Below are 15,829 nucleotides of genomic sequence, written 5' to 3'. Positions count from 1 at the left end.
TCAGATTGCAGACGCAAGAGATGAGCAAGTCGAGGCAGCAAATGTCGACTACCGTTTCAACAAATTGGAGTGGAGTTTATTCAGGGATGAGGAAGCTGAGCAGTAAGAAAAGGCAGAAAAGGAAGCCTGGCCAAGTGAGGACTGTTTTTTGGTTTTTGGTTTTTTTCTTTTTGTTTTTGAGGGAAGGAAATAAGACAACAAGGATTTCTTTATAGACTAGGGTTACATGCAATCAAATAAAAGAGGTTGAAGACACTGGAAAGAGGGATTAATCAATAGAACAAGGTGGAAAAGCAAAGTGAAAGTTTTGATTAAAAAAAAGAAAAGAAATGAACCAAGCAAGGTGGGGAGGAGAAAAACTCCATATGACAGATTTAATATTGACTAAAAGAAAATCCATCCGGTGATGTTCAAACAATACAAGTATATAAGTGTTTGATGTATGTATCTTTAGGTGGCCAGGCTCAGTAGGAAATTGATGGAGAAAATGCATAATGGTTGCTAAAGGTGGAGGCATGGTTACCTCTGGAAGATCCATAGGAATGGGATTTAGAAGGGAGATTAAGGTTGTAGTGAGAGTTGAAAATGCTGGAAAACAGGGATGGCAGAATCCCTGAGCACAGAGAAGTGAAAGCATTGACAGGGAGCTCTAAACCCCACCTCGGGCTAGAGACTGGAAATTATCAGAGACACCAATCTGCAGAAATGTGATCACCTTTCAGCTACCTTCTTTGGATTACCCAACAATCTGGTGGTCTGTGTATACCGCAAGGGTTGGGGTCCAGGATGTCAAGACCACACACATGAGATACCCCTTCGGTTTTACCCAGACTGCAAGCACTTTTTCTAACAATTATTACGTCCTGTTTCATTTCACCTTCTCCTTCCCTCACACTGGCATCAACTTGGACGGTTGGCCCTGGGCAAGTGAGACATCGTGCGGTGGGACCCCCTCCTCACAGATCCACCGGGACCTGGGTTACAGAATCTTGTCACATAACATTTACTTTAGCACAATTTCTGATTTCCTTTTTTTTTTTATTGTGAGATGGAGTCCAAATACATAGCTTATTAATTTTCGATCTTCAGAATATGTAGGGCAATTAAATCTATTGCCCATAGAAAGAGAATGACTTAAAAAGTAGATGAGGAATGTACTACAGTAAGCGCCTTGCAGAAAAATGAAACCCGAAGACATACATTCACCCATCTGGCAGTGATTCATAATTGAATATTATTTTCTCTCTAGTTATGATGGTTTACATCAGCCTCAATCCCTGAACTGAAAGTAGCTGAGTAATATTGCTGGCACCGTCTTTTTATCCCAGTTCCGTACGTGCAGAATAAAAGGTTTAACTATAATTCACTCTGGTAGCATTACACAGGGAATTTCAATGAAGGTGTTGAAAGAAAATAATTACCCATGGAGCCTGAGGCTAGAAGGGAAATCTCTCTCTCTCTCTCTCTCTCTCCCTCTTTTACAATATGTTTCTAATGGCTATGCGTGAGGAGCAACCTGGAGGATGGGGCCATTTTCTCACATGACTGCATCAGAATCTGTCAAATACGGTATAAATTTGTGAAACGGGAAGGAGACTAACATTTTTCTTGATGAAGGATATTAAACACAAACTTCCGGTCTTAGGAAATTCACCCAGGAATATATGAATAGGGATTGCACGTTTCAGATACTTTCTGACTCTGACAAACTCATATTGATCAAAAGCTGTGGTGACTTTGACATGGTCCTCTGCCACGTGACCTAACTATACGCCCAGTCCCGGTTGCTTAGGAACAGCAACATAGATCCACTGGGTATACATACCGACCAATGCACAAGCCCAAACAGAGCAAGTGATGAACATGTACGTGCCTAACAGAGCACAGGGTGTCTTTCAACTACCAGACTCAGGATAGCCTTTGTGACTGTAATTCCAAACTGTAGGTTGCAAAACTAAAGCAGATGATTGTTAAAAATCCTTACTTCCAGGCCCACCTCAAAGAAACTCTGACTCCCTAGGTCTTGAATAAATGTGCTTGAATCTGCATATTTAGCCAATACTCATGGCGATTCTGGATCACGTTTCAACTAAGGTTTAAGAGAAAGCTGGAACCATCATCTGATTGGTTTTAATTGATTAAAACTCTACCCTGTGGAGTGAGACCCTTACTACTTCAGTATTTTCATTGGCAGTATGGAGAGAGGCAACTGAAGAAAAGAAAAGGTTTACACAAGACAGGAATTGTATGTCAATCCTGTTTTTGGCAGTCGCGCTGCTATTCTCAAATTTTAATTCCAGAGCCAAAGCAAAAGGCACAGGTCCAAGCCCCAGGAAAATCTGCTATGTGGAAAGAATTGTTTGGCTTCATGAACCCCACTTCCACTGTGTGTGTGTCTTCGGGGTGAGGGACAAGGAGGGCCCTGGTCATCCAAGAATGCTGGGGGCATATCGCTTAGCCCCCAACATCACTGTTTGGTCCCCCTTACCACACCAGCCTGCATCCTAACACCACACCCCCACTCCCAACCTTGCCCTCAGCGGCACCCTGGGCTCCAAATAATTTCTAACCAGCCTTCCTCATCAAAATTATGACAAAGTGTAATAAGCTGATTAGATGAACTGGTCCTTCCTAAGGCTAGCACAACGCATGGCAATGGCTTACATGTATCTTTCCTTTCTTAATACTATAATGGATGACTCATGATAAGAACTTCAGACCCCGTGAAAGATAGGTGAAGCAAATAACTGGATTCAGGAGACATCAAGATACTCCTGAAATCATACCCACCATAGGACTAATCATGTCAGCCAACCTCTTCCTCGTATACACACTACCTGTGCAAACCTGCCCTCACCCTCCATTTTTCTTTCTCCTCCAAACCTATCTACTGCCTGGGCATTATTTTCCCTGCCCTCCCTTGCCTGCACTCTCTCAGGCTTTGTTAGCCTAAGTAAAGGCACCTTTATTTAAACAATAAGTTGCTTACTATAAATTTAAGAAATTAGGGAAGCTTGGGAACCCTGTAGGATATAAATCAAAGTGTAAGGAAGTGTAGACACAGGGGTCTTAAATAATGGAAGTTGATCTGGAAAACACATTATAGTCTCAAAGAGGCTCTCTCTTTCCTTACTTTTCTATCCTCACAAAGGCAGAAATTACTTCAAAACCAAGAAGGAAAAAAAAGCTAGAAGCAAAGGAAATAATGATAGAACTCTAGTTTTATTTTTATTTCTTTTTTATTGAAGCATCTTTTTTTTTTACCGTTATCAATTAGTAGGTATATATTCTTACTGGAATTATTAATTAGCCAGTTTATAAATGTGGCCATAAGAACCAGAGGCTCCAAATAGGAAAACTAATACTACCAAGCTTCCTATACTTAATAGAGAGAGTGATCTTTTATGATTTAGAACCACACGGAGACACATTTGAACAAAATGACCTTCCTGTTGCTAAATCAATACAAAGTAAGGATTTGTATATAAGGACTTCTCTGATGGAGATCATTTCAGAGCACTTAGCTAGTTTGTAGTAACCTAGCATCCTTTCCTTCTTAAAAACAACAACAACAACAACAACAACAAAAACCAAAACAAAAAAAACCAAAAAAAAACCCAAAATGGAGCCCTCTCACTCAAGTTAGCATCTGAACTGCTCTGTGCCAGTCTCTGTGACAACTGGTAGGATCATGCATGTCTCTGAATTTTCTTTACAGCAATATGATAGCTAAAGGAAAATTAAGTAATTCAATTCTGTCTTCTATAACTAGATGGCTAGTCATTAGGATCCATCATCAAAATATATGGCTCAACTTCTGAACAGCCACTGGTACATTGCAAACCCATTTCTGACCACTTCACTCAGAACCTTATCTAAGTGGCCAAATATTGTTAGTAATGTCTATGCTGACCTACTGTCTCTAGTACTGGAATTCTTTGTTCATGATTATCATGTTTTTGGTGCAACAACATTACATTCTATTAAACACAAAATTCTACGAAGCTGTTTCTCAGACATAAAAAAGGAAAATTTTAAATGTACAAGAAATATGTAACTGCCTGCTATGGTATGAATTGTGTCCCCTCCCCAAAATTCATATGTTAAAGCCCTAGCCCCCAATGTGAGATATGGTATTTGGAGATAGGGACTATAAGGAGGTAATAACAGTTAAATGAGGTCATAAAGCATAAAGGTGAGGTCCTAAGCTTATAGGATTACTGTCCTTATAAAAAAAAAGATACCAGAGAGCATGCTCTCTCTCTACCTTGTGAGCAAGAAAGTGGCCATTTGCAAGCCAATAAAAGAGCTCTCAAAAAGAAACTGGCACCTTGATCCTTATCTTCTCAGCCTACAGAAATTTAAGAGATAAACGCCTATATGTTAAGCCCGGCAGGACTAAGACACTCCCATTACTCACTGTTCCTGCCACCCTAAGGACACAGCACCCACTTTCTGCCATACTTCCTATCCTCTTTCCTTGCTGCATTCTAATTATTAGCACATATTATCATCAAACTTATGATAAGTGTATTTTAAGTTTATCTATTTACTTCCTGTTTTCCCTTGTTAGAATGTAAGTTCCATGAGGACGGGGATTTCTTTGTTGTTTTATTCACTGCTGTGTCTTCAATACCTAGAAGCATGCCTTCTCTTCTTGTCTTTGGAGCAGTAACCTTTAAAATGCTAAGAAATAGTAGGAGCACTAGAATGGCTCAGTTGGTTAAAGCTTCTGACTCCTGATTTTGGCTCCGGTCATCGTCCCTCAGTTCGTGGGTTCAAGCCCCATATCGGACTCTGCACGGACCCTGTGAAGCCTGCTTAGGATTCTCTCTCTCTCTCCCTCTCTCTCTGCCCCTCCTGTTCTCGCTCTCTCTCTCAAAACAAATAAATAAACTTGAAAAAAGATTAAAAAAAAATAAAATAAAATGCTAAAGAATACTGAACTTGGAGTGCTAGAATACTAGAAATAGTATAAAACACCAGAAACTCAGGAAAGACAAACAACAGCATATAAAGGAAGAACCCAAACAAATAAAAAAATTAACATATACATATACACATTAAAATTAGAACATTAAAGATGTAAACCTGGTCAAAGAGGATCATGCAAATGTTGTCTTGCAGCAAAAAGTACCCTTATTAGCAGTCCATAAATTAAAGCATAATATCTTACAATCCTACGTTGATATTTTATAAGAACAAATTACCAAGAACAATAGATACTTCCAGGAATTTTCAACACATGGTGGTCAGTCTAAGAAAGCAATATGTATTATTTGCTTTGCAGGAGAGTAAATACTTGGAAATAATGGACACAGATCCAGTCAAGCATAATAGTTATCATATTTCAATTTATTTCCATGTAAATTGGTTGTTACATGCTGAGTTAGTACAAAGAATTATAAAAGAGATGATTAAATGCATTGAAAAATATAGAAAAATAAGTGCAGCATATTAGACTACATGATTTTTAACTAAAAATCTTTGGATTATGAAGGCACCACTGAACTCATTTGAAATCTGGCAACAAACTCCCACAGAATACAGAACGTGCATTTCTAAGGCATATGTATGTTCAACAACATACTAATATATTTTGGTAACCACTAAATGTCAAACATTATCCATACAGGGTATTAACACATTAATGTTTTCATTAAAAAAGAAAGATCTCTTTCCTCATTACATTACGCATTTATAGAATAGAGAGCTGTCAAATAAATTATTGCAAAGTAGTTCAAGCTAGACCTTATAACACTTGAATCATATAATCGGGGGCAAATAACCTTTAAAATGAAAGATAAATGGTAAAATTTAAGGGCATTTAATTTGCATAAATGTAATGTTAACGGTCTTTTCCTGGTTTCATATTTTATGCTTAATTTATATATGTCACTCTATTGGGTCCTTAACACTCTTATAGGTCAGTTTTAATTTTTTTGAATTTTATTTTACCAGAATAAGTAATATGGAAGTAGTTTATCATATATAAAAATAAGGTGATCTCATAAAAATAATTTAGCACAACTAGAAACATTCTAGCATCAAGATAATTTTATAGTTCCTTTGTTAATGCTTGCTTTGAAATAAATATGTATATTTTAGAATCTTGTGTGTATAAAACTAAAAGTCAACTTTGGGCTCTCAGAACTCAATTGCAAGGAATTCTTCCATGTTAATGGTCATTGCGACCTTGGGATGCAGAAGAAGACTTAGAACAAAGAGCTTTACAGGGTGTATGGTTTGGTCTTCCTTTACTTTAAAAATAATATTAGCATTTGACACTCAAGTTATTGGCTTTAAAGTTTTATCTATTAAACTTCTAGTATAAACATAGAAATGCATTCAAATACACCTGCCCAGACAGTATTGCGTCAGCTTTAACAATAAAATAGAACAAACCACCCATTGATTAACCATAATGATTTGAAGGGCATCCATGGTCCATAATCTCTAACAAATTATAAAATTCCTGCAGTGCATGAATTTAATTATAGGCCAAAGCTACAGAGCAAAATATTGATTCAGACACAGCAAAAATATTTTTTCTTTTCTTAACTTTCCTTGACTTATGTTTACATGCCAACACCAATGGATTTCGGATGCTAAAAGCTGCCACCATCCACCATTGGGATAATTTAAATGGACAAAACAGAGTGAAATTCCTTTCTCTAAGGACATTTTCCTTCTAATTCTTACCCCCTCTTTTTCTTGGAACCATATTTGATGAGAATGAAGGTTGGCCTCACTCATTTTGATCCAAATTAGTGATGAAAAGATTGAGGCTTCCTTTGGGACAAAGACTTTTCTTTTTAGTTCATGTCAACCAAAAAAACTGAAATTGAAATGGTAGGGTAAGTTATGAGATTCACAACATTTATTATTCCCTTTCATTTTAACGCATTGTGCTACCTATGATTTAATGTGAAAATTAAGGGCCATGTGAACGTTTACCACACATTTGTTAGGGACCATTACATCACTTGGCAGGGAGTCGAAGTTTCATACAGATGCCCACAAAAATACCCAAATGGCCAGTCTTTAAATTTTGTTTTCACCCTACTTTTCGAATGCACTTTAAAGTGCCTGCCTCTTTGTTACACTGGTAATTTCAAGAACAGTTACCACACTTTCAAATGTAAGCATAATTATATACCTAGACCTATTTTCGGAAATGAGTTTCTTCATAAGTGTATCAAATCACCTGATAAAAATATGAACCTCTATAATTGTATGTGATTGCAAATATATATACAAGCATGAAAATGATAATTTATTCAGGTCACCCTGGCCTGTGGTGTTTGTCAATTACCCTGCTGATTTGGTAGATTTACAGATAATCACATATCCAAGTCCTACTCTAACAAAAGAAAAACATCCTATGGAGACCTCTCTATCTATCTATCTATCTGGACAGAAGGAGATAAATGTATTATATTGATTGTATCTCTGAAACAGGAAAGTCCCAAATTACTACAGTTAATTGTATTAGAATAGGACAAAGCTATTCTACTGGTGGTATTTATTTTCTCATCTAAAAATCATATTTGTGAAAAAGTATAAAATATGCAACTTCCATATGCTCTGGCTCCAACAAAACCTAAGGTAAAACAGAGACTTTCTGGGGTTGGAATGAAGAAATTTGGGCTAAGCATTTCCAATATTCGTAGTAAAACGGACTAATTTCGAGAACTTGGTCACTGGGATACGAGTTATCTTGAAAATAATGCTGAAGACTTCCTTTCATGGAAAGATATGGAAAACAACGGATTCTAGTTTGTCATTTGTTTTTGTTTGACTTCATCTCTGTGAATTTCATATCATATTGTATAAAGAAACATTTAATCTTACTGATGTTTAATGGCCTTTTTATGTTTTTGGAGGGGAAAATGGCACATTAGCTAAGTTGTTTTTATGTATTAGTTACAGATGATGCTGGGTTTTTACAAATGGCTTGCAAATGCTCTAAATCTCTTATGACAAAGTATTTCTCAGTTTTACAAGTTAACTTACAACAAAACAGACATAAAACAACACAAAATACTGTGGCAAAGGAAATAAATTCGTATTTGCCTCTCAGTACAGAAAAAACTAAATGCATACCAATTTTTACAAAATAACTATACGATAACCTACTTACTAACAAAGATTAAGGAAATTTCCTGGTGAATCTTGACCAGTGGCTATGCGGTTATTAAGTCACATCGTACTTATAGTAGAGGTCATCTGTAGGATCTCAGCAACAAAAAAGGGTGTGCAAAATGTCAGAGTATGGCCTCTTCAGGGCAGTTGCTAAAGACAAGAGCTGTACTGTAGCAACAGGGTCTCAGACTTCACTGTGATCAGACTTCACTGTGATCGCTGAATTTGCTCAAATTCTAAAATAGGAGAGGAAGAAAAAAGGACATGTTCGACTCCTAAATTGCTACCACAATCAAAGAAAGTAGCAACTCATGCAAGCTGCCCAGCCAAGTTAAGCAGATAGACATTCTACCACACATCAGAGTACAGAGGTTTAAAGCTCCCAGTCCAAGGTCAGACTGCTGACGTCGAAACCAGCTCTCCCACTTACAAGTGGTATCACTTCCCTAGGCCTAAGTTTGCTCATTTCTAAAAACAGGTTAAATAATAGTATCTACAGGACGCCTGGGTGGCTCAGTCAGCTGGGCGTCCAACTTCAGCTCAGGTCATGATCTCACAGTTTGTGAGTTCGAGCCCCACGTCAGGCTCAGTGCTGACAGCTCAGAGCCTGGAGCTTGCCTTAGATTCTGTGTCTCCCTCTCTCTCTGCCCCTCCCCTGCTCAAGCTCTGTCTCTGTCTCAAAAATAAATAAAAACATTAAAAAAAATAATACTATCTATGTTCCAGATCTAATGAATTAATACAGGTAAAGCTCTTAGGATATTTCTGGAATATAATGAATATTCAATAAATGTTAGGTGTATAATAATAGTAATAATAATAATGTGCTATTATTATTATTTTACAAATACATACTGTTCTGATTGAATATAATAGGGATGACTCTGGGAAGCACCGAATGCTGTTCTAGGGATGACGGAAAGCAAAATGATTCAAAGCTAATGAAAAATTGCAGGATGTCAAAGCTTTGGGAACAGTTCTAAAACTAACCATAAAGGCCAGTATTTGGAAGATAATTTTGACACTTCATATCATGGGAGCGCTGGACTCTGCAAATAATATTTCCAAAGATGGCAATATGAACTGAGAGGCAAGGGTATCGGAGCAGAAAAAAAGCTATAAGGCTAAGTCCAAAGTATTAGCATTCGACAGAGGTGGATTCAAATTCCCAGGATCATGGATCCTAGAAGAAGCATTTATTTTACAAGCAAGTAGAATGCACTTCATAGGTGATTCCCAAATCCTCTAAACAGTGATATTGTTAGAAGACCCAAATTATTAAACAATGTTCATGACTGATCCAAGTAAGGAATGGAAACATCCCTTTGCAGAGGACTCTGAGAGGGAGAAAATTATAATAGATTTTCTATACTACTGGGGTAATAGGTTAATATAAAAAAATGCAAAGCCCTTGATTCTACATTCTGATTTTTCTTACAACTCCTGAATGCCAGCTAGCGTGGCTCACCTTATTTGAATAGATGTTACTTAAAGCGGCAGATACTGATTCAAAAGAAACTGGATTCTCTGAGTCTGGGTTTCCACAGTACTTCATTGCTTTTATCAAGGAAGCTACAAGAAAACACAAGTAATGTAAAGATAGAGTAGCAGAAGGATCATGTTCAATGTCAGCCAAGAATCCTCCCTTACCTGTGCAATGGGCTAATGATATTTCCACACTCCTGTTCTTACAGTCCATGTAAACCTGAAAGAATTAAAATAGTATACCCACAATTAGTTCATCATAGCAGGCAGGAAAGAAAAAGGCGGACTTAAGACAAAAGAGTATCTAGTTTAAAAGAAAAAAAAAAAAAAGCCAATATTTATGATGTCAGACCACCAGAGGGAGGCATTGTTACACAGTCAGGCATCCCCTGACAAACTTGTAAAAGAGACAGCCTTAGCCAACTAAGATTAATGCACTAGGGTATTTAACCTTTACTGCAACTAAGCTTGGCTACTTAAATTTTCATTTAATAAATGAAACATCGTTTAATAAAAATTAAAAGACCACATTTCCTTCCCTTTAAGAATGATATAAAATTGTTTTCAACCTTCTCTTATCGGAAGGACCCATTTACAAAAGTGATGAACACTGTTGACCCACTGCTTAGTTTAATATTTTACAACAATTTGTGCATATTCATGTACTCTCAGATCCCATGTATGGATGGAGAACTGAGAACCAAAATAATCGAAGGCAAATTTGATTGCCCAACTTCCATTTTTAAAAGTCCATCAAGTTGAGAGATCCTAACTAATTTGCTTGGTGTACTTTAGAGTCTTGCCTCATTCAGGTCCTAGGAAATATCAGGTAGGAACACCTTACTGAGGCTTTCATTTTAAATTCACCCAGACCAAAGTCAGCCCATGAAACTCAGTGACAATAAATTGAGAAGTTTTAGCAACTCTAGGATGGATTTGGTTATGTAATAGAGATGTATCTTACATACAAAATATAGAAAGTTGCATTTACAACACATTATAAGAATATGCATGATATATCCAAAAATATTCCCTTATATGATTCCAGAAGTAAGCAGTTATATTTTAGAACAACTGTAGAATAATGGCGGATGTGTCACTCTGAGCATGAAAAAACAAGCAAACAAACTATACATGGATTGAGACTTTGCCATTGAGTAAATGGCTCCTGTCTTTGTAAGTGAAAAGGATTAATTCAAGGTGACTGGTCAGTGTTTGACTTTTTCTGGAGCACAGGAGGCACACACACATTGCTGCAGGTGGTTTGTTGATGTTGATAAACATAATCACTGACCTTCCCCGTGTCCTAAGCAGAAGAATAAATAGAACTTGTTCCATTTCCTTCAACCTGTATAACTCCTAGGGGAATGTTCCTACCACTGCAATGACTAAGGAAATAATCCAGGAATGGTAGGAAGTGGGAAGACACGCAGGCATGGCTCAAGAGACTCTGCGGCTCTTTACTCTGGACCCTCTTCCAGTGGCTGACTATGAAATGATATTAGTCACAAGGATATTATTTGCATTTTAAGAAATGACTTTTCAAAATGAGAACAAATTATAAGAGCTAGAATTACTGAGTACTTATTAATTTCTAGAAACTTGGCTGTGTGCTTTCTTTGCAATACATCATTGCTAAGCTGTGCAACTTCATGAAGTGGGTATTTCTACTTCCAGTTCACAGAAAAGCAAATGCTTAGGCCCAGATCGTGCAACTAGCTATATGGCTAATATTTGGATAGGACTTATCTATCTTTAAAGCTAATGTTCTTAACATACATCATAATGTATCTATCTTTAAAGCTAATGTTCTTTTTATTTTTTAACATTTATTTATTTTTTGAGAGACAAAGAAAGAGCAGGAGCAGGAGAGGGGCAGAGGGAGAGGCAGACACAGAATCCGAAACAGGCTCCAGGCTCTGAGCCGTCAGCACAGAGCCCAATGTGGGGCTTGAACTCACGAACCAAGAAATCATGACCTGAGCCGAAGTCGGAGGCTTAACCGACTGAGCCACCCAGGCTCCCCCTAAAGCTAACGTTCTTAACATACATCACAATTTACTATAACCATAATGAAATAAACTTAAGTAGTAATAAGGAAATTAAAAAAGGCGAATGGACACAAAATTGATGATGTTCTTATACACAGATGGAAGAAACCAGGCCAAGGGCAAATGGTATTTTCTGCTAATTTAAAAATAAAACGCATTGGTTGATTTGCCCCATAATTCCATTATGTAGTATTTTAAGACCATGAAGATGAATGTAAAAAAAAAAAACCAAAACCAAACAAACAAACAAAAAACCTTTCTTAATATGTCCTGTACCAAATTATTAGGATTCCTCTGAATTCCCACTCCGTGGGAATAGGTAATCATTTCCTCCTCTTGACAAACTGTAATCCTGATGTGCAATGTCTAGAGAGAGCAGCTAATGAACATTTGAGCATATTCAAAATAAATTTAAAATACTAGTAAACAAAAACTGCACATACTGGTCTTTCCCAGTAAATGGACAATCAATCCTAATCTTGTTTTTCCCAAAATATGATCTTGGGCCACTTGCCTCAGAATCACCGGTGGTTGTTTAAATAAAGATTCCTGGACCAAAACTAGGACCCAGAAGACTGCATTGTAGATGAGCACCCCCAGTGAGTCTAGTCTTCTGCACACACACTTAAGAGCACGCTTCCAGACCCTGGCAACACAGAAGAAATAGAAATGCCGAACCACAGGGAGCCCCTACCCACCCCCTACCCACCTCCTTGCCCCAGTGAAGAAATATCTGTCTACAGTCCAGATTTAGATGCAGGAAAACATGACATATTCAGGTTGAACTCTATGCCAAACTGTACAAAGATTTTATAGTCAACAACGAGAAAATAAAAGCATATTAATTAGGCAAAAGGGTGACATACCGAAAGTTGCCACTAGATTTAAGGCCTAGGATATTTAAAATGCAATTGTTTTTGCACAATTTGTTTTCTAAATATCTGCTTATGCTGAATGAAACAAAATTGTCCCATCATTTTCACAAGATGAATACACAGTGATCCAGGAGGTAGCCCTGGATAACACCTTGTAGCCAGTGTGACAGTACTGGGATTACACTCTCTGACAGTCACACACTAAGCATCTTCCCCTCCCCATAGTCCCAGCCTTATCTCCATAGGAAAGCGATACTAAAGGTGATCTTTGCACTATGTTTTTGGGTTTTTTTTTTTGCACTATCTTGAATTTGGAAGGTTGGACACTGCAAATTTATGTTTATAAATGAATAGAGGTACAATTACGCAACACCATGGAAAACAACCAACACCCATAATGTAAAACTGTTTGGCAACTACTGATCTTAACTCTTTAAAAGTCCATTTTTGATTTCTACGTCTTTCCCTGATAAGTAACTAATATAAGACTATCCCATCCTCCATAAATAAGTAGACGACCGACCAAAAATATACAAACAACTGTTTTCACACGGTGAGAACAAGGAGCACAGGACTGAGTTCCCTGAAACAAAGAAACACATGAAGCAAGTTCTCCAGTATCTCAGCTTTCTGCACAAAGCAGCTTCTGGGCCAGAGCACGATGGAGGCCTTAGTAAAATGCAAGAGCTTCCTTGAGCTACACAGTCAGAACTGGAGTTCAGGAAGGGCTGGGTGGGTGAGATCTGTGAGGAAGAGTTGAGGAAATGAGGGAGATGAGCAGAGAAAGAGCTCCAGAAATTTTCACAGGATTTTGATTAAGTTTCTGGCAGAATACAGAGCTACCCATGGGGGAGACTAGTAGGTGAGGGTAGGGAATCTCTGGGGAGCAGAACCCAGAGACAGGTAAGCTGAGCTTCAGGCCGCAGAAGCTGGGAGAAGGCTGAGGCTTGTTGAAGAACGGATGTTTTTCTATCCTCAAGAGCCTCCCCCAACAAATTTAGGATACTGAGGGAGGGAACAAATGGAAACGAGAAGGAGCTAACTTCCCTGTTGACATAGCATTTACTCAAAAAAGTAGAGGAAAAAAAATCCAGAAGTGTCTGAGTTTTCCTTGAATTGGAAAACCTAGGTGCTCTGCCATCTGTTGGAATGTCTTGTGAGCTATGTTGATTTTGAAGAAATAAGCAGCTTTATTTTTTGCACACCAAGGTCATGGAGACACCATGAAGATCATAGGGTAGAGAAGTCAGCACCGTCACCTGATAGAATGGAGAAAAGCCTGTGCACTGGGGGCTGTTCCAGAAATCAGATATGGTATCTGGTCAAACTATACCCTCCAGGAGGGTAAGAGAAAACATCCTGCCATCACCAAGGCCACTTTCTCACAAAGGGGTCTTTTCTTTCTAGAAGCCCGAAAGCTGACTTCCCAAAATGCACTGTGCTCAGTACATCTCAAGCCTGTGTTCTCTTCTCTCTGACTACCCCACGTGAATCCCCCACTGATACCCCCACCACCACCACCACACACACACACACACACACACACACACACACACACACCAGAGGCTTGATGGGATCACCTGAACACAAATCTATGGCAGTGGGAGTTGTACAGTTCTATGTTCCTTGGGGAGAATGAGTGAGATGAGTACTAAAACAAGTGGGTTCAAGACCCCAGAGCTGAGAGAGTAGGTGGTGAAAACCCCCATTACTGAAGAGAAGGGAAAGAATCAGTCCAAACACAATACCTCAACAAGCATGGAGACTCCAGAATAGTCAAAAAAGGTTACTCCACTGCAATCCAGGATTAAAAAGCATTTCTCACTGGGGCATGGCTGTGAAGCTTCTTCTGTAGGAGAAACAGAGACTTGGGTTAGAGAGAATTCGAGATTTCAGCTGCAGACTTTGTTGAACCGTGGAAAGGTCACAGTGGCCTCATGTGCAACAAGACTGGTTCCAAACACTTTTCGGGTCTTTTATTCTTCAGTGAATTACTAATGACTTCTGAAATCTTTAATTTTTAATTATTTGAACGTTATTTCAGGTAATTCTTACATAACTCCGAGAGGAACATGGGATAGGTTAATTACAGAGAGACGCACGGAAGCTCAGCACGTTTAAGTGATTTCGAAAGAACACCTGGCAAGTCTGGGCCAACCACAGACTAGAGTCGAGGCCTCCAGGCCTTCTGAATAGCACTCTGTCCACAATATCACCCAGGCTCCTTCATGGGTATGCCCTGAGGTAGAGCCCTGTTTTGTAGTGTCTGGAGATTCATTGCTGGGCTTGTCTCTTGGGCTTGGAAGGGATGTGTGTGAGGGACCCTAAAAATTAAGCTTGATTTGGTTCACAGTAAATCTGCCTCTCAGTGTACCTGATAGGGAAAAAAAATTTACGTGGGAGATCAAGACCTCTTATTTGCTGACGTCCTGATGGCCACAGTTTCCTTGTGTGAAATGACTTATTTCTAAGCAGTGACAAGGTCCCTCTAAGAACTGATATGGCTCTCAGAGCAGACCATGCGAGGTAAGATACTTCTATGGTTAGTAGGCAAAATCTATCAGATAAACTCCAATTCATTAATTATTATGAAATTCTCTGAAGAAATAAATAATTTTTTAATGTTTATTTATTTATTTTGAGAGAGAGAGAGAGCACAAGTGGGGGAGGGACAGAGAGAGAGGGAGAGACAGAATCCCAAGAAGCCTCCTCATGTGTCAACCTGACATGGGGCTCCAACCCATGAACTGTGAGAGCATGATCTGAGCCAAAACCAAGAGTCAGATGCTTAACCAATTGAGTTGCCCAGGTGTCCCTCTGAAGAAATAAATTCTTAATTGGAATAGTTTTGCTATTTAAAATACCCATGTTTTTCCCCTAGCGTGGCTACAAAAATGTGGGAATATGGTTGTTTCTCAGCATTGGGGGGAAGTGGAAGGGAAATTGTGTATTTTTTGAAAACTGCTGCTTAGAGGTAAAAAGAGTGTCAAACATTGAACATTTTTATATAGCAGTAATTGTTAGAAAAAAGAACTGCTACAAAGTTATTCAGCTATAGGATTTGTTTCCAAGTTTCAGCTTCAGATTTATGTTCATATTTATTATTTGAAATGACAACTATGGAGCACGTACTATGTTTAGGAAACTTTTTGAACACAGTAGTTCAAATGTAGTTCAAACTATAAGGTTTCAACACTGTACTGGGTGATACAAATGTAAGTAAAATACTATTCCTTTCTTCTAGGAGCTCATCCTTGAGTGCCAAGGGTAGGG

At 38.3% G+C, this 15,829-nt stretch overlaps 1 protein-coding gene across 5 annotated transcripts in view; it reads right to left on the bottom strand.

Moving 5' to 3' along the window:
- Window positions 1–5,334: 5,334 nt before the first annotated feature.
- Window positions 5,335–15,829, bottom strand: part of SLC26A7 (solute carrier family 26 member 7) — a 168,114-nt gene continuing 157,619 nt past the window's right edge. For all 5 annotated transcript variants that reach the window (XM_045050138.1, XM_045050137.1, XM_019822873.3 and 2 more), the window contains 4 exons: window positions 14,305–14,405; window positions 9,796–9,850; window positions 9,614–9,717; window positions 5,335–8,381 (listed from right to left, as the gene is read on the bottom strand). In XM_045050138.1, the coding sequence (XP_044906073.1) occupies window positions 8,346–8,381; window positions 9,614–9,717; window positions 9,796–9,850; window positions 14,305–14,405 (296 nt within the window). In that variant the 3' untranslated portion in view covers window positions 5,335–8,345. The remainder of the gene's footprint in view (window positions 8,382–9,613; window positions 9,718–9,795; window positions 9,851–14,304; window positions 14,406–15,829) is intronic.

The sequence above is a fragment of the Felis catus genome, chromosome F2 (assembly GCF_018350175.1).
Source record: "Felis catus isolate Fca126 chromosome F2, F.catus_Fca126_mat1.0, whole genome shotgun sequence".
Lineage (NCBI taxonomy): Eukaryota > Metazoa > Chordata > Mammalia > Carnivora > Felidae > Felis > Felis catus.
This window is presented reverse-complemented; position numbering and strand designations above follow the sequence as displayed.